The 25197-nt window shown below is 39.6% G+C and overlaps 1 protein-coding gene across 16 annotated transcripts in view; it reads left to right on the forward strand.

Annotated features, from left to right (window-relative positions):
• Nucleotides 1-25197, forward strand: part of CFAP20DC (CFAP20 domain containing) — a 257536-nt gene that overhangs the window by 225881 nt on the left and 6458 nt on the right. For all 16 annotated transcript variants that reach the window (XM_043885489.1, XM_043885495.1, XM_043885494.1 and 13 more), the window contains one exon: nt 19049-19143. In XM_043885489.1, coding sequence (XP_043741424.1) covers nt 19049-19143 — 95 coding nt within the window. The remainder of the gene's footprint in view (nt 1-19048; nt 19144-25197) is intronic.

The following is a 25197-nucleotide window of genomic DNA, read 5'->3' on the forward strand; positions in this document are numbered from 1 at the left end:
AAAGGAAATTTAAGGTCAAATCAAAACCTGTGCAATTTAAATTATGTGCTCCGTTGGTACCCCAAATATATGCCTCATCCCTAATGCTGAACTCTATGCCCAGTTGTATGTTCTCCATTGTGAATTAAACAAATGTTCATCCAGATATACACATAGGAATATGTTAGTGTTCCATTCAGCGACCAACCAAGCCTTGCTGGTTTTAGGGAATCAATCCTATAAGTTGAAGTGGTCGTTCTAAAGTAATGCATTTTTTTCTATTTAATTCCCATTGCTTCCCCATTACTCCTTGTACAGTGCTCTGCACATGAAAGTGTCTGTGGATTCTTAGCAGTAGGATTTCCCTTGTAAACAGTTTAAATGTGAATTTAGTTTGTTCATCTGAAAGGCCTAGTATGGTTAGAAATATCCATCTCTGAGAAATGGCTCCAAATCAGACATTCTGTGGTTCCCGTTCTCCTTGTGCATTTGGCATCAATCCATATGCAATAGGTTGGAGTTTTCATGAAAACCTAGCACCTTAACTCTATGCTAGAGCTGTTAGTATGAAATACTCATTAAATCTTCATTTTAAAAATTTTAATAGCATTTTTTGCTATCTATAGGAGAGAAAATACTTTTCCCCTCTACCCTCCTAGGTTGTCCTCCAAATTAGACTGACAAAAGACAAACTAACAAAACAAACAGGAAAGCAAACAGAAGCTTACTAACAGTTATGTAGTGTACATACACATGTAAGAACTCAGTGATGGAACTCAGAGGAGTGGTTAGAACTTTGGCTTATACTGCATCTTAACCAAAGAACAATATAAATTTTTCAGTAAAGTGGCAAGACAAAGAAAAGAAACTTTGAGCCTCTTAGAGATGGCAAATTGTGGGAGGGTAAATACATGGCAGCATGAAATTAAAAGACGCTTACTCCTTGGAAGGAAAGTTATGACCAACCTCGATAGCATATTAAAAAGCAGAGACATTACTTCGCCAACAAAGGTCCGTCTAGTCAAGGCTATGGTTTTTCCAGTGGTCATGTATGGATGTGAGAGTTGGACTGTGAAGAAAGCTGAGTGCCGAAAAATTGATGCTTTTGAACTGTGGTGTTGGAGAAGACTCTTGAGAGCCCCTTGGACTGCAAGGAGATCCAACCAGTTCATCCTAAAGGAGATGAGACCTGGGTGTTCATTGGAAGGACTGATGCTGAAGCTAAAACTCCATTACTTTGGCCACCTCATGCAAAGAGCTGACTCGTTGGAAAAGACCCTGATGCTGGGAGGGATTGGGGGCAGGAGAAGGGGACGACAGAGGATGAGATGGCTGGATGGCATCACCGACTCGATGGACATGAGTTTGAGCAAACTCCGGGAGTTGGTGATGGACAGGGAGGCCTGGTGTGCTGCAATTCATGGGGTCACAAAGAGTCGGACACGACTGAGCGACTGAACTGAACTGAATTGAAATACTTGGGAAGCTAATGGAAGGGAGGGCTAGTTAGTAAAGTTTGTTACATTTTAATAGATATCTCTGGTGTCACCTCTGATAAGAGTCTAGAGTTGTCTCCAATGATTAAATTATTCTACCCTTCCTGGAAGAGATGGGGTGAGTAGAGATTTTTTTCTTCTGTCTGTTTCTTCTCATTGCTTTCAGGTCAAAATAAGCATTATATCAAATTGGCATATTTTAGGATTTACTGAACTCCTTCACTTCTTTATGAATATATAATACATATTCTTTTTCTGTATATATGTATTTTTTTACAGTGTATGTATATATTGTCTCCACGTAGGCAGGGATGTGGCTCTGTCACAACTCTGTTGTCAGCACCTACAAGTGAGGTATAAAGGGCATTCAGATATTTTTGAATGTCCCCCGAAGATAAGATAAATCTGTTATTTGAAGAGACAGTTGTTTGCTCTGCATCTTCAAAGATGTTTATTTGTAATGAAAAAAATCCTCATTCTATGTGCATCCTTCTGCTGTAAAATAATATTCAAAAATCCCAAAGAAATAGACAGGTTCTGAAAGACTTCTTGAGAAATACATAACCTTTCACAGTTTTGCTCAGCCTTTTTTTTTTTTTTTTTCTGTTTGGAAAATATACTCAATAGATATCATTCACCTGTACATGTTTTGGTGGACTTGAGTCAGGACACTCCTCATAAACCCAACAAAAACCCAAAAGTAAACTCTAGCCTACCCTGGGTCTCAAGCCTGTCCCCAGACTGGGAGTGAAGGAAGGTTTATATCCCAAAGCACATGATGTGAGTTGCCCATAGGAAAGAAAAGCTAGGTTCTCAGAAGAGAGAGCAGAAAAGTGTGTTCTGACAACCAAAATCAAAACCATGATTATACGTACTAATGGGTAGACTTTAGCTCTTTCAACAGCTCGCTCTGTACATTTTCCCTCCGTGCCCTGTGTACTCTTTCCTTTCCACTTCTATTCAAGAAAATGAGAATGGGAATGATAGTAAGATGACTTTCAATTATTTTCAGTGTAATTTTTAGGGAAGTCACTGACATATCTCCATAACAAAACTATTTTGGTAAAATTATACATGACAAATATAATATCTGATTACCACACACTAGTTAGCAGCATTTAGCAGTATTACTAAATTCCAAGCACGGAAAGAGAATTTTACCCCCCCAAAAAAGATTGAGAATTACTGTTTTAACAGGTAAAAACTCCAGACTGCATTGCAAAGATCTGCCACACAAAATCTAATCATCATTTTAGAGCTATACTACTACGGTTTTTAAGAGCAAGAAACAAACCATTAATAAGGTAATCTTGCATGAGACATTTAAATTGACTTCATGCAAATAAAATAAGCAAATTGAATTTTCCAATTTACTCATTAAGCACTATATAGATGCATTTTGCATTCACATCTTAAAAATGTAATAAGAGAAATTTCATCTCTGTGTGTCTGGTGTGTCTATTCCTGCTGAATTCCATAACCAACTTGGATGATATTAAACAGAAATCTCACATCACTTTTTTTGTCTTTATTTCATTATTATGCGGTCTTTCCAGGAGGTTGATTTTTTTGTCTTAATTGAAGCATTCTGAAGTTACTACACATTTCTGCTATTTATATGAAACTTCTGGCATGAAAGTATCAAGGGAAAATTTTGAAATATTCATTCCCATGGTCCTCATCATAAGAAAGAAAGTTTTCACTCTTTCCTGACCTGACTTTGAGTATTTAGGGAAAATGCTCAATTGTAGCTTTTAGCTAATGGCACTACAATGTCACACTCTCTGTTTAACATTCAGCTTTGTTAATCAAGAAAACCAGATTGGCTCTCTGCATGTTGATTAAATTGATTACAGCTGTAGGCCTTGATAGCATTTTTTTCAAGTGTCTCTAATTAATCAGACAATGCTTGATTAGTTTTTTCTGGTTTGAGGAGATAAACTGACTTCCTTGAGAATTTTCACCCCAAAATTATTCCCCTCCAACAAAAGGTAAAGGATAAGTGAGTCACTGCTTAGTTTTCCATGACGCTAAGACCGTTTATCTTCCAGTAACTAAAAAAAGAAAAGAAACTCTTTGAAAAGCTGATTAAAACATAATTTTAAATTTCTTTTCACACACTCCCATGAATACATCTCCTAAAATGAGAAGAGGCTATGTGTTCCCTCTGAGCTTTAAGCCAGGCCTCCCCTCTATGGTAGAGCATCTTTTGACTTTTCCATTGTAACTATTCTTTGTCAAGTTGTATCAGTGAATTGTCAGACCTGACATTGCTGATTTCAGCCAGGAAGCATTTTGCTTTCATACCCAGGCTGGTGAATGATGTGTTAAAAATAATAAGCCACCACCTATTTTTTTTAGTCATATCTATAGCATTAAATCCGCTGTTGTTTATGCAAATGAAATCTTGACAACTTCCAGGAACTTTACCAACATTTATAAAGACCCAAACGTTCTGCTTTCATCGCCGAAGTTGATATTTCCAATGGGGAAGGCTGCTAGGATCAGCTCAGATGGTGTGTGTTGGCATGAGGAAGGCACCCCATTTTCTTCCCTCCTTCTCCATTGGTTGAGAGACCAACTGAGACTTTTGTTTCCAGTAAGCGCCTGTCAACCTAAAGCACTTTTTGGTAGATATTTTTAAGCTATGTTTCAGAGGAGTTTTCTTATAGATGCCATCAAATTGGAAGCTACTGAAGAACAAGAATCTGCCTTTAAAAAGGAAAGTAGTAAAAAAAAATAAAAATTTCAGCCAAAATAGAAAAATAGTTATGAGAAATAAGTCTTACTCTTCCACCCCCAACTTTGCATTCCTGCTCCCAGATTAACAGTTTCTTGTGCACCTTTCAGAAACTTTCTATGCATATATAAGAAAATATGTTTTGTTTATATGTGTTTTTTCATACTGTTCTGAAATCAAGATTTCAGGGAGAAATATCAGTCATCTCAGATATGCAGATGACACCACCCTGATGGCAGAAAGTGAAAAGGAATTAAAGAGCCTTTTGATGAAGGTGAAAGAGGACAGTGAAAAACTGGCTTAAAGCTCAACATTCAAAAAACAAAAATTATAGCATCCAGTCCCATCACTTCACGGCAAATAGACGGGGAAACAATGGAAACAGTGAGAGACTTTATTTTCTTGGGCTCCAAAATCACTGTGGACGGTGACTGCAGCCATCAAAGTAAAAGACGCTTGCTCCTTGGAAGGAAAGCTGTGACCAACCTAGACAGCATATTAGAAAGCAGAGACATTACTTTGCCTACAAAGGTCTGTATAGTCATAGCTGTGGTTTTTCCAGTTGTCATGGATGTGAGAGCTGAATGATGATAAAGACTGAGCACCAAAGAATTGATGCTTTTGAAATATGGTGCTGAAGAAGACTGTTGAGAATCCCCTGGACTACAAGGAGATCCAGCCAGTCTATCCTAAAGGAAATCAGTCCTGACTATTCATTGAAAGGACTGTGCTGAAGCTGAAGTTCCAATATTTTGGCCACCTGATGCGAAGAGCTGACTCAATAGAGAAGACCCTGGGAAAGATTGAAGGCAGTTAGAGAAGGGAACAACAGAGGGTGAGATGGTTGGATGGCATCACAGACTCAATGGACATGAGTTTGAACAAATTCTGGGAGATGGTGAAGGACAGAGAAGTGTGGCGTGCTGTAGTCCATGAGGTCACAAAGCGTCAGACACCACTCAGCAACTGAGCAACAACAACAATGTATTTTTTTACATAAATGGAATAAAACTGTATACTCTTCTACAATGCAACTTCATTTTTAGATTTTTACTGGATAGATTTTTTAACCTCTTTCTTAATTTTCACATGACAATCAACACATTTTTCATTAGCCACTGGATATTATTTAATTGTTTGGATATATCATAATTTTTTCAGCCAGTTCTCTGCTGCTAGACATTTCAGTGGTTACCAGCTTTTTGTTACTATAAACAATGCTGTAGTAAATATCCTCACGCACATATCTTTATGAGCTTGGTCAAGAATGTGTATACAATAAGTTTTTTTTTTTAAATTTTAAATAGTTATTTGTTTTTGACTGCTCTGCATCTTCATTGCTTTGCACAGGCTTTCTCTAGTTGTGCCGAGTTGGGGGTAGTCTTCAACTGCGATGTGTAGGCTTCTCATTGCGGTGGCGTCTCTTGTTGTGGAATATGGGCTCCAAAGCACACCAGCTTCAGTAGTTGTGGTCCATGGGCTTATTTACCCCGAGGCATGTGGAATCCTTCCAGAACAGGAATGAAACTCATGTGTCTTACATTGGCAGGTGGATTCTTAACCACTGGACCACCAGGGAAGTCCTACAGTAAGCTTCTAACAGTGAAATTACTTGGTCAAAGGTAATTTTGATAGGTATTACCAAATTGTTCACTAATTTACATTCCTTCAGCTCATACTGAGTATCATCAAACTTTAGAACTTTTGTGTTACGTGTCAATAGTATCTCATTTTAATCTTCATTTCTATAGCCATATACATGGCCAAGTATCTTCCCTTATCTGGGGGAGGCAGGAGCATTTCTGTCTTTTCTTCTGACTTGCCTATTCATGTCTTTGACTACTTTCCTGGAACCATGTCTTGTATTTGTTAAGTATCCTCATATATCCAATACACTGTTGGGCACAAGGATACTCAATAACTATTTGAATTTAACTTATATAACATATGGGACACACAGAAAGAAGCTAAAACTTCCCTTGTTAGAGTGTTACGATCCTTGAGGTATACTGCCATTTCTAGAGACCTTCACTCTCACAGGATTACAAAACAAGATGTATTCTCAGGGGGTTGCTGTGTATGACAACAGTAATTGGATACAGTGGAAAGTGAATTTTGTCCAGGGGAAGGTTCTGTGTCCCTCATATGTGTTTTCAAACACATGTGAACTAAACTTCCTAAATAAAATTGTTCTTTCTTTCCTAGATGATATAGCAAACTTCTAAATGGTTTTTATGGCCCCTCTCTTATTCCCCACCATTCCATTCTCCATACAGATGCCACCATGATGTTTCTGAAATGCAAATCCAAGATTCTTCTGGCTTAAAAGTCTTCAGTAGATTCCCAGGGCCTTCTAAACAAAGTAGGAATTGCTTAGCTTGCCGTTTAAGACCACTGCCTTCTTCAGTATTGTTGTATCTCCTCATTCAACACATGTGTAAATACCCATTGCCCATCACTTCACACTACTAGAGGGACCTCAAATGCTCTATACCTTTCTACTGTGGTGCATGCCCTTCCTTTTAGAATACCCTTCCATCTTCTCTTCTCTGTCTTGTGACCTCATTCTCATACTTCAGAAGGAATCCTTTCATCAGTTTTGCTAAACAGAAAAATCCTTATCACAGCCCTCCTCCTAAGAGGTTCCCTGGGCTTACCTCTGTTTAACAATACTTACTTCACTCTCTTATAAATGCTGGTCTTAACAGTCCATCTTCAGGAAACTGATTTCCGCAAGGGTAGGAATCATGTCTTACTCCTCAATACACAGCACAAAGTCTGCAGCACTGCAGGGGCTTGATAAACATCTATTCAGTGTAAAATTATAAGGCAGCTAAGCTGATAATAGTGTGGAGAAGCCTTTTTTCCATGTTGTTTCAAGTAGATGGGATATTACTGTCACATATTATAGTTATATTTGATGGCTGATGCCTGAATTTGTGCCTCCAGAGTTGAATTACCTGCTATATCTAATGAGTCAATGTCTGTAAAATAATCTCGAGATGATATGTCATTAATATTTTCTTAACCTAAGGGAAAATACTGCCAAACTGGAAAGATATTCAGTTCTGCAGAGAATGTATAAAGTATTTAGCAGAGTAAAATAAGATAATGATTTTTGTGATTTCTTGTAGCACTGAACACTTAGGGGAGCAGGACTCTCTTTGTTTTATGGGTTTTCTTGCAAAGATATATGCAGAAGAGGTCATTTTGTAGAGACCAGAAGAAAGAATATGATCTTCCTTTTGTATGACTATTTGCTACATGTCTAAATAAACCTGGGTTTATATGAGATAAAAATATAGTACTTGTTTACATAATGTGTTTCCCAACTTTTGCTGCAGAAGAGACACAGTCCTGTTCCAGATGTCGCCATAATGTAAACATCCTCTGGGAGCACTTTTATGATGAGAGAGGAAGAAGTATCTGGGAAGAATCATTCTCATAATGTTCTCAGCTAGCTGCTTTTTATGACTCCTGTTATTCCTCTTACTGCTCTCAGGGTGTGTTCTCCTAACCTCCTCTCTAGTTCTTCCTCAGAGAATGATCCATTTTCCAATCTTTTCACTCTCACTTGTATATCTTTCTCTTATAGTCTCAGCCTTCCTACAAGTATTTGTTCATTCATTCATTCAACAAACATTTATTGAGTATCTGTATCAAGCCAAAGGTGAAGAAGACAGACACGATTGTCTGCCTTATGGATTTTACAGCCTGGCACAGCTCCTCTTAAGGACACCCTCTCTCTTTGTGGATTCTGCCTACTGTTCTTTTCTTCTCCCTCAGGGCTGAGGGTGGGTGGGGGGAGATGGCCAAAGTCCTGGAATTCTAGACTATCCCTTTGGTTTTCCCATTCCCACCCTTACCTTTGTAATAAGCCCTTTCTTAAACCCTCCTCATATCATCCTAATTTGAGTGTGCCAAGTGTTTTCTGTTGGAACATTGACTGCTTTTAAAGCTGCAGTAGACTTAGAACTCAGGCAGGGATTCTCTGAAGTAAAATTTGAGCCAAAAGATGGAGAAAGTAAACTAGGTTTCTTAGTCCATTTAGGATGTTATAACAGTATACCATAGACTCAGTGGCTTATGAACAACAGAGATTTATTTCTCACAGTTCTGGAGGCTGAGATGTCCTAGATCAAAGTCCTGGCAGATTTTGTATTTTGTGAGAGTCCTCTTCATGTTTCATAGACAGCTATCTTCTCACTGTGACCTCATATGGCAGATGAGTCAAGACCCTCTAGGGCACTGAATCCCATTTATGAGAGCTCCATCCTCATGACCTGAGCACTTCCCAGAGACCATACATCCAGACACCATCACAGTTAGAGTTCATCCTGTGAATTTGGAGGTGATATAAACATTCAATCTATAGTATTAGGTTATTATGGGGAAAGAGACTAAGTAAGGATGGACTCTCCCTCTGACGCTTGGGGGTAGAGTGGTGGTAACAGTGAGGGGAGGCACAAAAATATGCTGTAGAGATAGTAAGGATCAGATTACACAAAGCTTTAAGAATTTGGGCTTTTTGTAGAATTTGGGCTTTTGCCCTAAGAGCAAGTTTTGAAAAGCTCACTCTGGATTCAAGGGAGTCCAGATTGGCTAGGAGAAGATTGCAGGGGAGAGATTCTAAAAGCATAGACGAGGATGATAGCAGATGGATGTGGAGCAGTGTCAGCGTATACAAGAGCTAAGACTGAGACCTGGTAATGGATCCTAAATGTTTCTAACACATCATCACATAGAAAAAAGAGCAAGACCTCAGATTCTTGATGTACTAAACCAAACTCCAATATCATCTCCCCCAGTTTTCCAATACATTCAGTTTGTACCACTACTGTTTTATTACCAGAACCCAGACTTTAGGCTTCTTCGTTCTCTCTTCAGACTGGCTTCTACCATATGATTCTGGTACTGTCCCTCTTTTTCCCATCCAGTTTCAGAAGTTCTAGAGAAGCACAATGATTGACCCAGATTGAGTCAGGTGCTGAGCCTCTGGGTTCATGCAGGAACATGATCATTCCAGGTCATGTGTTCAGAGGGAGCTGTTGCAAGGAGAAGGGAGAGGAAGGAGTTCTGGATGGACAGTTCGTTAACTCTCTCCTACTGTGTCTTAGAGAAAGATTAAAATTGTTCTTTAGAAGCCCCAAGGGGTAGCTGTAGGAGAAATGTGAAAATGAAATTAAATTTTTCCCCTCAGCATTAAGAAAAACTTTCTAATAGTCAAAGCTATTTGAAGATGAAATATGATCTTGGAAAGTAGTAAGTGCACAGTCAGTGATGGTTATTAAATACATAGACTAGATAAGCACTTGGTGGAAATGTTGTAAAAGGCCTTCAAAATAAGAACACTGAGAATCTGGTTAGAGACCTCCTGCAGGAAACAACCAAAATGAAATGATAGCGTCTTAATACTTATTCCAATCCCTCTTAAGAGACATACAGAAGAGTTCCCAACACAGAAATTGTGTTTCCAACTTATTGTTTGATCTTCCTGCTTCAAATGAGAGATGAATCCTATGAAGAAAAGCTATTAAGAACTCTTGGTGCATGTTTAAGTTTCAAAGAAAAAGTATAGCTTCTTAGTTTCTCGTATTACTAAAACATATTTATGAACCAGTATTCTATTTTCTGAGGCAGACATTTAAGTTTTTCTTAGCTGCAAAGCAGTAGATGTGTGTCCTCAGGTTGACCCCAAATTGTGTGTGTACCAAACACATACAAGAAAACAATAGTGTGTTGGTAGCAGGTAGAGAAAAAATAACATAGAGGCAAAATGGGTTGCAATAGCAGCATTATTTATTGTTATTGAAAATTCCAACTCCAGGTGCCTCTCAGTATGCTGGACTACCAGAAAGACTCTTCCATGCATTCAGTAAATATTGAGGAGGTGCCTGTTCTGTGCCAGGCATTTTGCTAGGTGCTCTTGAGAAACCTGTATACAGGTCAAGAAGCACCAGTCAGAAATGGACATGGAAAAACAGACTGGTTCCAAATAGGAGTACGTCAAGGCTGTATATTGTCACCCTGCTTATTTAACTTCTATGCAGAGTACATCATGGGAAATGCTGGGCTGGAGGAAGCACAAGCTGGAATCAACATTGCAGGGAGAAATATCAGTAATCTCAGATTTGCAGATGACACCATCCTTATGGCAGAAAGTGAAGAAGAACTAAAGAGCCTCTTGATGAAAGTAAAAGAGGAGAGTGAAAAAGTTGGCTTAAAGCTCAACATTAAGAAAAACTAAGATCATGGCATCCGGTCCCATCACTTCATGGGAAATAGATGGGGAAACAGTGGAAACAGTGGCTGACTTTATTTTTCTGGGCTCCAAAATCACTGCAGATAGTGATTGCAGCCATGAAATTAAAAGACGCTTACTCCTTGGAAGGAAAGTTTTGACTAATCCAGACAGCATATTAAAAAGCAGAGACATTACTTTGTCAACAAAGGTCTGTCTAGTCAAAGCTGTGGTTTTTCCAGTGGTCATGTATGGATGTGAGAATTGGACTATAAAGAAAGCTGAGTGCCAAAGAATTAATGCTTTGAACTGTGGTATTGGAGAAGACTCTTGAGAGTCCCTTGGACTGCAAAGGAGATCCAACCAGTCCATCCTAAAGGAGATCAGTCCTGGGTGTTCATTGGAAGGACTGATGTTGAAGCTGAAACTCCAGTACTTTGGCCACCTGATGCGAAGAGCTGACTCATTGGAAAAGACCCTGATGCTGGGAGGGATTGGGGGCAGGAGGAGAAGGGGACAACAGAGGATGAGGTGGTTGGATGGAATCACCGACAAAATGGACATGGGTTTGGGTGGACTCTGGGAGTTGGTGATGGACAGGGAGGCCTGACGTGCTGCAGTTCATGGGGTCGCACAGAGTCGGACGCGACTGAGTGACTGAACTGAACTGAACTGAAAGTCAAGTGCGAGAGACTACGTTCACCGTATGATGAAACAAATGAAGGTATAATTATGAGTTGAAATAAGAGCTCTTTAATAAGAAGATCACATTTGCTCTATTAGAGGAAGTAACAAAGGATCTCAGCTAGTTGGAGAGGGAGCATCCAGGAAGACTTGTCAGGAGTGTGATGCTTGAGCCAAAATATGAAGGTTGGAGATGATTTCACCAGGATAAAAGGGGGACGTGGTAGGAACATGGGAGAGAGCATGATATAGGCAAGGGAGCACAGCCTGGGCAAAGGCCCAGTGATGGTAGAAGTGTAGTATATTCCAGGAATCAAGAGATGCCCAATGTGGCTGGAGCATGGTGAGTGAGAGGGACAGCAGTTCAAGATGAGGTTGGAAAAACATGAAGAGATGAGTGTATAAAGAGCCCCAAAGACCAAGATAATGATTCTGATCTTTCTCCTGAGCTTCCCAATGAGACTGAAGGGTTTTAAAAAGAGGTTGACATAATCAGATTAGCATTTTGGTCATAGTGTGGAGAACAGTGAAGTGAAGCTAGAATGATCAACTCTAAAGGGGGTAAACTAAGAGCTTTTACTACAGAACAGGATGCAAGGTAGTTGCTTAGACTTTGGTTGTGGAAGAAGAGATGGTGAGAAAGGTGGATTCAGGAGGCATTTAGGAGGAAAATTGACAGAACTTTTCATAAGAGCCTTGAGAATGTTCCACTTCAGAGTCCCTTCCTCGAATACAGGGGTCATTCAGCTATAGTCTATGGGCCAAATCCTGCCATGGTGGGATTTGTGTGTGTGTGTGTGTGAATAAGACTTTTCTTGGAACACAGCCATGCCACTCCTTTACTTATTGTTTATGTCTGCTTTCACACTACAGCAACAGAGGTAAATAGTTGTGACATATTTACCATCTGGTCCTTTACAAAAACTTTGCCAACCATGGGTTTTATGCTTCAGAAACATCTCTGTGATAGTCCAAGGTACAGAAGTTCTTAAGTCAGGGTCCAGAAGTCCATGAATGGGCTTCAGCTGATTTCCTACCTGCTAAAATCAAAAGCAAAATTTGTTATTTTTGGTCATTTTTCTTTGTTATTTTTGGTCATTTGGTTATTTTTCTGGGAAAACAGTTTTTCGGTTTTTTTTTTTTTTTTACCAGCTTTTAAAAAGAATCTATGGATTCTCCCCAAAGTAAGATGCTTCCTAGTCATCTCCCCAGTCAGTTCCCTGGCCACAGACAATTTTTGAAACCCATAGTGCTTTCAGTGAATAAGAAATGTGCACTGGTACCAAATGATAAATATCAATAAGTAGTGGATAGAAATTTCTGCAAGTTGCTTAATCCCTAATAGAAGACCTCTTGTATAAGTATCTCACACTGCTGTCTTCTCTGACCCAGAACTTTTGATAGTAGGTACCTCAGTCCTATAAATGAGAGCTATGTAATAATTGTCTTGTTTTAGATTTCTCAAATAAGTACTCCTCCAAATAAATGTGTACAAGACTGTAGGAAGTCTCCTTACAAGGGAATTTCTTTAAGGAATAAACAGATAAGCTGATCAGCCCATGTCATTTTCTGTTGCTTAGAATGTTTCTTCCATCTGACTATGAGCTTTCTGATTACCCAGGGTCTGACACAGCAGTCACTAAACTCAGCAGTTTAGTGAATGGTTACCATATATGTGAAGGGCTTCCCTGGTGGCTCAGATGGAAGAGAATCTGGCTACAATGCAGGAAACCGGGTTCAATCTCTGAGTTGGGAGGATCCCCTGGAGAAGGAATGGCTGCTCATGCAGTATTCTTTCCTGGACAATTTCTTGGACAGAGGAGCTTGGCAGGTGTGTAAAATTCTCTTGTAAACCTAATCTTGTTTTTAAGTGAAGAAACTGAAACCATACTCTAAAGTGAGGACACTATCCTCAGTTATAAACATATCTAAGTCATTTCTGATTTAGTTAAAGCTCACTCTCCGCCTTTAAAAATCTAACATACAAGTTGAATGTAAAGAGCATGGTATCGGTGGGGAGGGTGAGATTTTAATGTTAAATAAATTTTTCCATCGTGAGGATTCACAAGATGGTATTTATTCTTCATCTACACTAGATTTTTGTGTGATTTAAAGTGAACCCACGTCTTGACTCTTAAATAAAACACACCTTTTGGTGACATTGCTCACCATGTATAGATGTGCCTGCAAGCCCTTTCTCTTCAGTTCCAAGAGGAGAGGCAGGGATGGGAGGCCTGCCTGGGTTCACGAGGAAAGCAGGAATAGGAATCTGCTCCTGATCCTGCTCAGAGAGCAAGCCTGACTGAAGAGGATATTCTGCACCAGAGGAGCTAGAGATTTTATTCACAGGTGGATAGGATCTGTCCTTGAAAGAAAAGGTTTCTAGTTGGAGCTGAGGAAGCCAAACAAAACAGAGTATCAAGCCCAAACAGTGTGGAAATGCCAGGCAAAGAGCAGGAGCAGGTTCCAGCCCACAGGTAGCCAGAGTGAAGCAGGCCGAGGACACAGTTCAGAACTGAGCCAGGGCTCGACATGTGTGAGTCAGCCTGAACTGACACTCCCCCATCCCTAGATGCTTGTGGCCTGCTTCTGAGAAGACTGAGGCTTAAATGAATTGATCGAGGGTCAAATCAATGACTTAGCATTAAATATCTCCTATAAAAATATAAACCTGTAAGGTAAGGTGCTAGACTACACATTTCTGCTAACAAGTCACCCCATAAAAAGAGCTTGCTTTTTAAACAATGAAATTATTAAATAAGATATTAGTTCTTATCGCTCAGATTGGAAAGCATTAAAAACTTGACTGCATAGTTTTGTGACATGTCTTTGGGAAATGAGCACTGTCAGATGTTGCTGGTGGGAATGCTGAAGGGTACAATCCTTGTGAAGAAAATTTGTCAGTATCTAACAAAGCCGAGTATGCATTTACCTTTTGTTGCAGGAATCCCACTTCCAGCAATTTACCTTGAAGATGTATCTTCAAGTATACAAAAATAGAAATGCCCAAAGTTATTCATTATAGCATTAATCGCAATAATCACAAAATATTTAAAATTTGCCCAAAGAAAGGAGAGTGGTGAAATAAATGTATGCCACGTCATGGAGTGGGTTTCCCATGTGGCTCAGTGGTAAAGAATCTGCCTGCCAATGGAGGAGACCCAGGAGACACAGGTTCGATCTCTGGGTTGGGAAGATCCTCTGGAGGAGGAAATGGCAACCCACTCCAGTATTCTTGCCATCCAGGGACAGAGGAACATAGTGGTAGTGGGCTACAGTCCATAGGGTCACAAAGACTCAAACATGATTGAACACACACACACACACACGTGCGAGTACTGTGCAGCTGTTAAAAAAAAAAAAGAATGAGGACATTCTCTATGAATTAGCATGAATAATTTCCCAGATATATTTTAAGTTGGAAAAAAAATGAAAGTGCAGAAGAGTGATTATAGTATTGTACCTTTTGCATTAGAAAGAAGAGGAATGGAAAAATAGATGTGTATCAGCTGAATTTTTGCAAAAAGAAAGGTAGAGATACCAAAACTAATGAAATTGATTACCTCTGGAGGAGTGGGTGGGGATGGTGATGAGGGGATAGAAACAAACTGGAAGGGATGAGAGAAATCTGTTAACTGTGTCTTTCTGTGAACGTTTGACTTTTGAACTCTTAGTGTTTTAATACGTACTCACAGCAAAAGTAATAAAAATCAAGGGGAAAGACCTAAAATATAATACAAACAGAAGCAAATGACACTAGCTGTATTTCAAATGAATAATATAACCACTGAAGTGGTAGGTTGGGGGGACACATGTATACATGTGGCAGATTCATGTTGATGTGTGGCAAAAATCATCACAATATTGTAAAGTCATTATTCTCCAATTAAAATAAGTTAATTAAAATAATATTAATAATATGGTAATAATGGTCTAATACTACTACTCATATTAGAGATGTTTAACATACTACTAATAAAAATAATAGCAGTTTAAAAAAAAAGAACTAGCCTAAGTAAATTTTGAATGTGGTATTTTGACTGAAGATAAAAAGAACCATAAACTGAATCCTAAAGAGTAGATTCAGTGTGTTTATTGGCTGTTTGTTTGCTTAACAATTCTGAAACTACTTTTGGTGTATTCTGTAATCCAGAAAATAAGTAAATATACTGAGGCTGGACATGGAACAACAGACTGGTTCCAAATAGGAAAACGAGTACGTCAAGGCTGTATATTGTCACCCTGCTTATTTAACTTATATGCAGAGTACATCATGAGAAACGCTGGGCTGGAAGAAGCACAAGCTGGAATCAAGATTGCCGGGAGAAATATCAATAACCTCAGATAAGCAGATGACACCGCCCTTATGGCAGAAAATGAAGAGGAACTAAAAAGCCTCTTGATGAAAGTGAAAGAGGAGAGTGAAAAAGTTGGCTTAAAGCTTAACATTCAGAAAACTAAGATCATGGCATCTGGTCCCATCACCTCATGGGAAATAGATGGGGAGACAGTGGAAACAGTGTCCGACTTTATTTTTTGGGCTCCAAAATCACTGCAGATGGTGACTGCAGCCATGAAATTAAAAGACGCTTACTCCTTGGAAGGAAAGTTATGACCAACCTAGATAGCATATTAAAAAGCAGAGCCATTACTTTGCCAACAAAGGTCCGTCTGGTCAAGGATGTGGTTTTTCCAGTGGTCATGTATGGATGTGAGAGTTGGACTGTGAAGAAAGCTGAGCGCTGAAAAATTGATGCTTTTGAACTATGGTGTTGGAGAAGACTCTTGAGAGTCCCTTGGACTGGCAAGGAGATCCAGCCAGTCTATCCTAAAGGAGATCAGTCCTGGGTGTTCATTGGAAGGACTAATGCTGAAGCTGGAACTCCAATACTTTGGCCACCTCATGCAAAGAGTTGACTCGTTGGAAAAGACCCTGATGCTGGGAGGGATTAGGGGCAGGAGGAGAAGGGGACGACAGAGGATGAGATGGCTGGATGGCATCACCGACTCGATGGGCATGAGTTTGAGTAAACTCTGGGAGTTTGTGATGGACAGGGAGGCCTGGCGTGCTGCGATTCACAGGGTGGCAAAGAGTCGGACACTACTGAGCGACTGAACTGAACTGAACTGAATGGAAGGCAGTTTCCTAAGTGTCAGAAGGGAGTTACAAATACAGAAAAGGGAAAGATGAAAATGACTCTGTGGTATTATATTAGTATTAGAGAAATCAATATTAACTCATGGTTATAGATCAGGGGCCATCAAACATGTTCTGTAAAAGGCCAGATAACAAATATTTAAACTCTGAATCATAGCACAAAAGCTGTCATAGGTGGTACATAAACTGATGAACATGGCTGTATTCCAGTGAAACTTTATTTATGGACACTGAAATGTGAATTTTATATAAATTCCATGTATCACAAAACATTACTATTTTGATGTTTTCAACCATTCAAATATATTACAACTATTTTTGGTTTACAAGTCTTATAAAAGCAGGCAGTGGGCCAGATGTGGCCCATGGGCATACTTTACCAACCCTTGATAGAGAGATGATGATAGATAGATAGCAAATGTGACCAAATGTTTAAATTGGAGAGTCTGTGTGAAGGATGATACAGTTCTCTATACTGTTATTGAACCTTTTCTATAAATCTAAAATTACTTTAAGGTTTTTTTTTTAATTTTTTTTTTTTATTGAAGGATAATTGCTTTACAAAATTTTGTTGTTTTCTGTCAAACCTCAGCATGATAAGATTTTTTTTTTATGTGACCATTTTTAAAGTCTTTATTGAATTTTTTACAATATTGCTTCTACGTTTTTATTTTTTGGCCACAAGGCATTTGGACAATCTCAGCACCCCAAACAGAAATTAAACCTGCACCCCCTGTATTGCAACACAAAGGCTTAACTACTGGACTGCCAGGGAAGTCCCTGAAATTACTTTAAAACAAGCAAAAAAAAAAAATCACAAAAAGAATAACCTGTACTTTTTATAGCTACTGCTGACCAAAAAAAAAGCAACATTAACCACATCATTGGCCTAAGAAGTAATGTCTTACTTTTCATAGCGTCTGCTTTTTCCTGGATGTCCATGGACCATGGCTGGAAGCTACTACGGCCATTGTGTTAAGTTTCTAATTTGTCGCTTAGGGTGTTATTTTTCTCCTGTTCGTCCTTGCTCTCCATCTCTCTTAACGAGTAATGAGGTTGCTGGGCTGGTAATTTGTATGTGACTTTGTAATTTTCTACAATGTATGACTTTTTTGGTCTGCTATAATTAAATGGACTAAATAAAAGGTGCTTATCAGAAAATGCCCCATTAGCTTGGAAATCTGTGATAAATCCTTCCTGGAGTCCTTAATGTATGATTTTGAAATTCAGTTTCACAGCAAACTTTGCTTATTTCACTAGCCGTAATCTGGTGATAGCCAAGGTGAACAGTGAGCATAAGTATCTTAAGATAATACAAATATGAACTGAATAATGTTTACATTAAGATACTTTTTATACAAGAAGTGTAAATGACTTGCAAAGAAAACCTCTATTGTACAGACTTGAAATCATTCTACAGTTCTTTGCTGGTTTAATTCCAACAGAATTCAGTCCTACCTTGGTTTATCATTGTAGGTAAAGCCATTCTTTGATCTCCATTGATAATGAAGATGGTGTTAGTCATAGCTGAAATTTTTTGAGTGCTGCTCTGTACCCAGATCCACAACAAATGTTTTTCATCCTTTTTTTTTTTTTTTCATTTCATCTTGACTAAAAAAAAAACAAACTTGAGTAACAATTATCTCTTTTTTTATAGATAAGGCTTAGTGATGTTATAAGTGACTTGGCGAAGTTCTTACATTTAGAAAACATGGTGCCAGGATTGGCCTGGGGAGCCAGTCCTCTTAGTTTCCTATTGGGACTCTCTCCCATTGTAGATAAAGACAGCAGGAAATGCAGAAATTTAGAAAGAAAATTTTGGGTCATGAGGACATGTTCCCTTTGAGAAGAACAAGGTCAGTGATACAGAGTGCTAACATCAATGTGAGAAACAGAATTAACTTTGGAAAATCCTTCACATTCCCTTTCATGCTCTGTTCCCATGAGGAAGCTCAGTAGCAAGTTTAGAGATGAGAAAGGCTTGAATTAGAAAACTCGGTGACTCATACCTTCCGAATGTCACTGACTTGTGTCACACCCACCCAGGTATCTGCTAGAGGAACAGGGAGACAGAAGAATGGAAAGAAGAAAAGTAAAGAGACTGGGAAATGAGGTTGGAAGCTGTAGGCAGAGGGACGGGGAATGTAGGAGGTGCTTTACGGAGTGGTTTTGCCCCCATTCATACTGGGAGAACAGAAGTAATGAGCCACTCAAGGGCCCAGCGGCCCTCTCTCTCCCCTCTTTTGCCCTTCCCTGCCCCAAAGCCCGGAGTAAGTGCATACCAGCTCCCACCATCATGGCTGGTCCAGACAGCTCCAAGACTAACTTCTCTTTTGAATCACTGAGTGGATTCTTGTCATCCATGACGTGACTGGTGGCTTTGTCAGGCTTTCTTATGCAAAGGTCCTAAGGAGCTTTATCTGTATTTCTTCTGACTCTTTGAAATAAGTTTCTCAGGTGAGAGCAGCTGTGCTATAGTTGAAGATCATTACTGTGTTTTTCAGAGGAATAGTGATCATCATTAAGATGGTATGTTTATTGAACAACTAGTTAGTGAAGTAACTGACTTTGTATTTACAGATTTATAAAACTGAGTATTAATTTCTGGACATCTTATTTTCTGAAGTATGAAGGAGGAAAAATGTTTCTTTGTGGAAGCCCCAGGGACTTAAAAATCCAGGGAAAAGGTAAAATTCTATATATATGGAATTACAAACATGTGGTTCATTTTTTTGTTCTTTTCTTTTTAGGGACTGGTTAAATATGCTGAGCCCACCAATTGTTCCTCCCAGTCAACAGTCCGCAGAGCGGCATCAGGATTCTTCTGGAAGCTTGAGTGTTCAAGGTGGGAATATGAAAAATGCCAAGCATAAAAAAATAAAAATAATTAACTATAAATAGAGAAAATCAATCACTTTGAGATTTCACTGTTTTTATTAAATGATAATCACTTGGACTCACACGTTGAAAATAAGGTAATCTGTGCCTCATTTTATAGGGTGATAGGTTCTTTGCAACTAAAAGGAATTTAAAAGAGAAATTGTTCTTGTTCTCCTGAAGGTTAATCCCTGGGCAAAATATAATTTAAAGCATAAGAGCATGGCTTTGGTGTCAAATTGACCTTCATCTGAATTCCAGCTCTAGCAATTCCTGCTGTGTGACTTTTATGAATTTCAGTTTTATAAAATAAAACTAGTAATAGATGGTGCCCACCTGCAAGCTTTTCATGAAGATTCAGTGAGGTGTACTGTGTATGAAATGTTTGGAATAGCGCCTACAAAATGCCAGCTGTTAGTACTGTTACAAGGCAGACCAAATATTCCAAGTTTTTGTTAATACAGAGATACAGCCTTTTCATTAAAGCAGAGGCTGACACGGAGCTATAATGGGTTGTATTAGTAATGGAAAAATTCAAAGAAAGCAGGAATGAAAATTTGCCTGGGGTTCTCTTTGTTGATGAGAGCCTCTAAGATGAACCATTTAAATTCTGGCTGTGAGCAGGGAATGTGACTGTCTGGAGTGTTGTAGAGGAGAATCTTTAGCGGAATCAGAGGGCTTGAGATGGGAGGGGTGGGGTGAGATCTAAAATGCATAATTGGAGTGACAGACAACATCAGAGTGGGACTCCCGAGATCATTTTCCAAGTTGGATTGTAAAGATGGGCGCCCTCTGTCTATAGTCTCTTAAAAAAAGAAAAGCAAATTGAAACCAGGATAAATTACTCTAACAAAGTTGCCAGTTTTATTTTTTTCCCTAACTGCCCCCGGGAAAAAGTGGAGCATCCCATTTTTCTTCAGGTACGGAGAATCCAGAGTGAGAGCTCATACATCTGAGTTGTGCATTTTGGCCGCCCAGGGGATGGCAGTGTCACTGTGATTTACTGTCTGAAATAGATGATGCCCCTCAAATTGAGACTCTTTTTAGAGGTGCACGTTTATAATTACTTATGACAGAAAAACAGAATCTTGGCTGTCAGGAGGAGACCTTGCTGTGAGGGAACAAATAATATGTTATGTTAAGTGTCCTGAATAAGCCACAGGAACTGAGAACGTGGTCCTTAAGCAGAGGCACCGAAGATCTATGGTGGTGACAAGTGGCCGAAAGGATGTCTTAAAGTCGCCTTTGCAAAGTGATGTTTTGACAGCAGGGGCTCAAATTATGTTGAAGGTAAATAGAACTTGCATCAAAGACAAAGTAGCACATTAAATTCAGAGGACTGTAGAAACATTCTGGCCAATGTTAACCAAATCTGGCACCCCTTCTCCCTGTCACCCTAGATTTCCATTTCTGAGCCTTTCCCTTTTCCGATAGGCTTAGATAATTCGTAGCTAATTAAGACCATCAAAAAGTAGTGTTTCTTATTTGCTTAATCTTTACATGTCATCTACTTCATTTTAAACAACACAGCATACACTGAGCTTGTTTCCGTCTGTTCTTATAAAATGTTTGTCAAAGCAAAATACTGGGCTCAAGCCTCGGATATGTATCATCAGAAGGAGGGGGCCACACAGGTGTGGCAGTCTGGGAATCTTCCTGGGTTCCTGTAGCTCAATACCATTAACTCAGCATTTAATATATGCCAGACACTGTGCTCAGTGGTTGATTTAGTCCTCAAAAGTAAGTCACACAGAGAAAGACAAGTATTGCTTGATGTCACATGTATGTAGAATCTAAAATTGGATACAAATGAACTATTTACAAAACAAAAACAGTCTCACAGACATAGATAACAAACTTATGGTTAACCAAAGGGGAAGGTGGGGTAGGGGGTAAATCAGGAGTTTGGGATTAACATATAAAAACTACTGTATATAAAATAGATTAACAACAAGGTCCTACTGTATAGCACAGGGAATTATATTCATTGTCTTGTAATAAACTATGATAGAAAGGAATTTGAAAACAAATATATATATATATGTTTATATACATATATATGTCTGAATCACTGTATACCAGAAACCAACACAGCATTGTAAATCACTATACTTCAATTGTAAAAAATGTAAAAAAAAACATTAGTCCTCAGCAGCACAATGAGGAAGATACTATTTTTGTATAGGTAGTTGTTATTCTTACAGCTGGAGAAACTGAGACTTGGAGCCCTTGAATAATTTGCCCAAGGTTAGTCATTGGCAGAACTGGGATTGAAATTCAAGCAGCCTGGCCCCAGAGCCCAACCGCTGTTTTCACTTTTTAATTTTTTTTGGTTTAGAACCAAGTAAATAAATTACCTAATCAAAAAATACTGTATATAAAACCCAGAATTCTTTTCTGTTGAGAGTTCCTAATCTACAAGAAAACAAATGAAAATATCTCAAGGGCTGAGTAGCTAAGTTCTTTCAGGGGAAAGAAAAAAAAAAGGCAGATCTCTGGTCACCTGTTGCAGCCCTGCCTCCCCCTCCCATGCAGTCTTGTTGCGAATGACCGGTGGCCACACTCCCTCCAGCAGGGTGGGTCGCCGAGGGGTGCACATACCGTGTTGACCAGATGTAGGCAAGGCCAACGGAGTGAGGGGCCAAATGAAGAGAGAATGACTGGGGTGCGGGACTGACGGACCTGGGTGGTTGCTGGGCCCACCTTCTCAAAGACCTCTCTAGACAATGAGTCAGTCAGTCTCTCACTTTACCCTGTGCCTTTTCATCACAGTCTTTTCACAGTTTGTAACTCATGATTCATTTACTTGTTTCTTGTCTTTTTTCCCAGGTAGTCTAAGAGTTTTTAAAAGCAGAGACTGTCAGTTTTTGCACCCCTAGATCCCTAGTACCTGTGCAATTTCTCGTATACATTATAATAGATACTCTGGGTTCTCATTAGAACATGGGAAAGGAAAAAGGGAGGGAAAGAGGGAGAGAAATGGCATCCAACTGGTCATTTCTTGTAATAATAACCTTTAAAGAAAGAAAATCAAGGTAGTTCATTGAAATCCAACTTTCAGTATTTCCCCCAGTTCCAATTTTTGGTATATCCGTAAAATTGAACAATGAGAGTGTTGAACTTAGACCCATACACTGTAGCAGTTAAAACAGTTGTAAGTCACTGTATGCAGTGGCTCTTTATGTTTAAGCAATGAAGAGACTTTTCTGTCAAATGAAATCTAATATGAAATCCCAATATTCAAAGTAGTTACAAGTAGAACCTCTCTGAGTGAGTGTGAGTTAGGGTCTCAGAACCCTGCCATGGGGCCCTAATGAACCAGTTAAAAACACTGATGTAATCCATCACCCTCATTGTGACCTTGCCCAAGGTCAAATGCTCAGTCAGAGTTAGAATTTGGATCCAGGTTTCTTCCACAGCAGTGCCTTTCTGCAGAACCATCACACTGGGACATGAAAATAATTTTGAAGACGGATTCACAAGGAAAGAGTCTCTTCCATCTTCACACTTCTCGGATGAAAATAACAAAAACATTTATTTCACCTTCCTTGACCCAGGCCTCCATGTACACTTTAATTCTCAGAATTAGCCTACAGATATGTAGGTACCCCCTTTTACACATGAACCCTGGGACTTAGAGCAGGAGAGTGATGTGATGAACCACCACGTCCATCAGAGATTGAGAGGCTGAGATGTACCTGTGCAGCTAGTGGCATAATGGGAAGATGGCCTGACCAACACATAACTCTGGACGACTTGCTCCAGGCCATACAGAAGTAAACACATGCATTATACAGGCCCCAGAGCCCCTTCTTTATTTAGTACAAATTCCACAGTTTCTGTTTGGCCAGAATGTCTCAAGTGTGTGAATTCTGCCGTGAAGTGAACAGCCCAGCTCCCAGCAGAGCAACCAGCCGGCAGGAATATCACTGAGCTCCATGCCTTTCAACTGGATGGAGAAGCAGGCAGCTGTCAGCCGTTCCTCTTGGGCCACAACACACTTGCCGAGTATCAATCACCATGGGCACGGGTGCCCTTAACACTTCCTAAAAATGTGTTTTCCTGGAGACCGTGGAAAATGTTAAAAATGGGAAGGTAAGATTTCAGAACTTAAGAAACAAGAACTTAAGAAACAAGAAAACTACCAAACTGACCTTTTGGAAATGAACCAGACTGCCTGAAAAATAGTTGTCAATTTGTTTTTGACATTTGTTTCTTTACAGATATGACCCTTAAATTATTCATGCTTACCAGCTCCAAAATGGAATAATAATGCCTCTCTTCAGGCCTGTAAACCTTTTTTACAGTTTGTGTAGATTTTGAGTGAAGACCTTTTAGAGTTGCCAGGGTCTCATGAAAATAACATCCTTGTAACTTTTGTTCAGCAGAGCCACAGAAGATGTTCCTTTATGAACATTAATTATTCTTCCATGAGTCACAAATAGGGAGCAGATGCAGTTAAGAATCTGCCTGCAATGCAGGAGCCTCAGGAGGCTGGGTCAGGAAGATCCCCTGGAGAAGGGAATGGCTACCCACTTCGGTATTCTTGTTTGGAGAATCCCATAGACAGAGGAGCTTGGTGGGCTACAGTTCATAGGGTCTCAAAGAGTCGGACATGACTGAAGCAACTTAGCACTCATGCACACTTATTTTATGCATATAATATCCAAATTAGTGGTAAAGAATTTGTAGAAATTTCACAATGCTTCCCAGCAACCCAGAGAGAGGGGAGCATGGCCACCTGTCCTGGGTCCAACAAAGGAATCCTTTCATAGTCTATTTCCCACTATGAAGTTATTTGACATTTACCTAATACCTTGAGTCTAAAAACAGTCTTCCAATATCTGTTTTATTAGTTATCTCACCAGACATCTTGCTTCATCGAACAACCATGGTACCCACAATGTTTGACATGGCACATGTGTTAGTTGCTCAGTCGTGTCCAACTCATTGGGCTCCCATGGACTGTAGCCCACCAGGCTCTTCTGTCCATGGAATTCTCCAGGCAAGAATATTGGAGTGTGTTGCCATTTCCTTCTCCAGGGTAACTTCCCAGCCCAGGGATTGAACCTGGGTCTCCTGAATTGCAGGCAAACTCTTTACCATCTAAACCTCCAGGGAACCCATAGGACATTGTAAACACTCCATAAATGCTTGATGAGTAGAGTGAGTGGATCTTCTGCCTATGGGAAACAGGAGGATCACTTGGTCTACTCTTTGGATCTTCTTTATATCTTGAAGATTTATTTAAAATGCAATGGAAAACTTCCCCCCACCCACCCTCTGCCAAAAAAAGCAATGTTAGCAATCAGAGTAGTGATAGAAGCCAGCATTAATTAAGTGCCTGCTTTGTACCCAGCACTCTGTCCCATTTTCCTGTGCTTAGAGGGGGCGAGTCTCTATACAAAGAAATGCCTTCTTTTGTGGCACGCTGGACGTGCACCCTCTGTTAGAGAAGTGAACACACCAGTGGGTGTCTGAGGCTCTCTCCCTCTTTCAGACCGCCCACACCTGCTTGTTCCCCAAGTGTACAACAGAAGGTTCTCGACCCAGGGTGTGGTCCTCGATTCCACTGCTAGAATAGGGATGCATTTCCGCCTGTCTGCAGCGCTGCCACCTTGTCTGAAATCAGGCACTGGAGACCCTATGGGATTTGTAGGCTTCCCAGCTCAGTAGTCTGACTAGGGACCTTCCTTCACATGCAACAGAAAGCATTCAGAGCTGTAAGCCACACTTTTACAAGTGCATATATGTTTTGTGAGGTTTTCCCCAGCTTTATACTATATAATTGACATGTCACATTATGTAAAAGTTTAAGGTGACAACATGATGATTTGATACACAAGTTCACATTTGAATCACATTTATAACTAGAGACTACCTGGAAAGAATGAAATTACAGGAATTCCTAAGTAATCATCCAAATTTTTCAACTGGTTGTTTTAAATGGCATGTTCCAAGTGAAATATAGCCACCAGATTTTACAAAAGGAGTGATGTACTTATTTCCCAAATGAAACCTG

This window comes from Cervus elaphus, chromosome 24 (genome assembly GCF_910594005.1).
Source record: "Cervus elaphus chromosome 24, mCerEla1.1, whole genome shotgun sequence".
Lineage (NCBI taxonomy): Eukaryota > Metazoa > Chordata > Mammalia > Artiodactyla > Cervidae > Cervus > Cervus elaphus.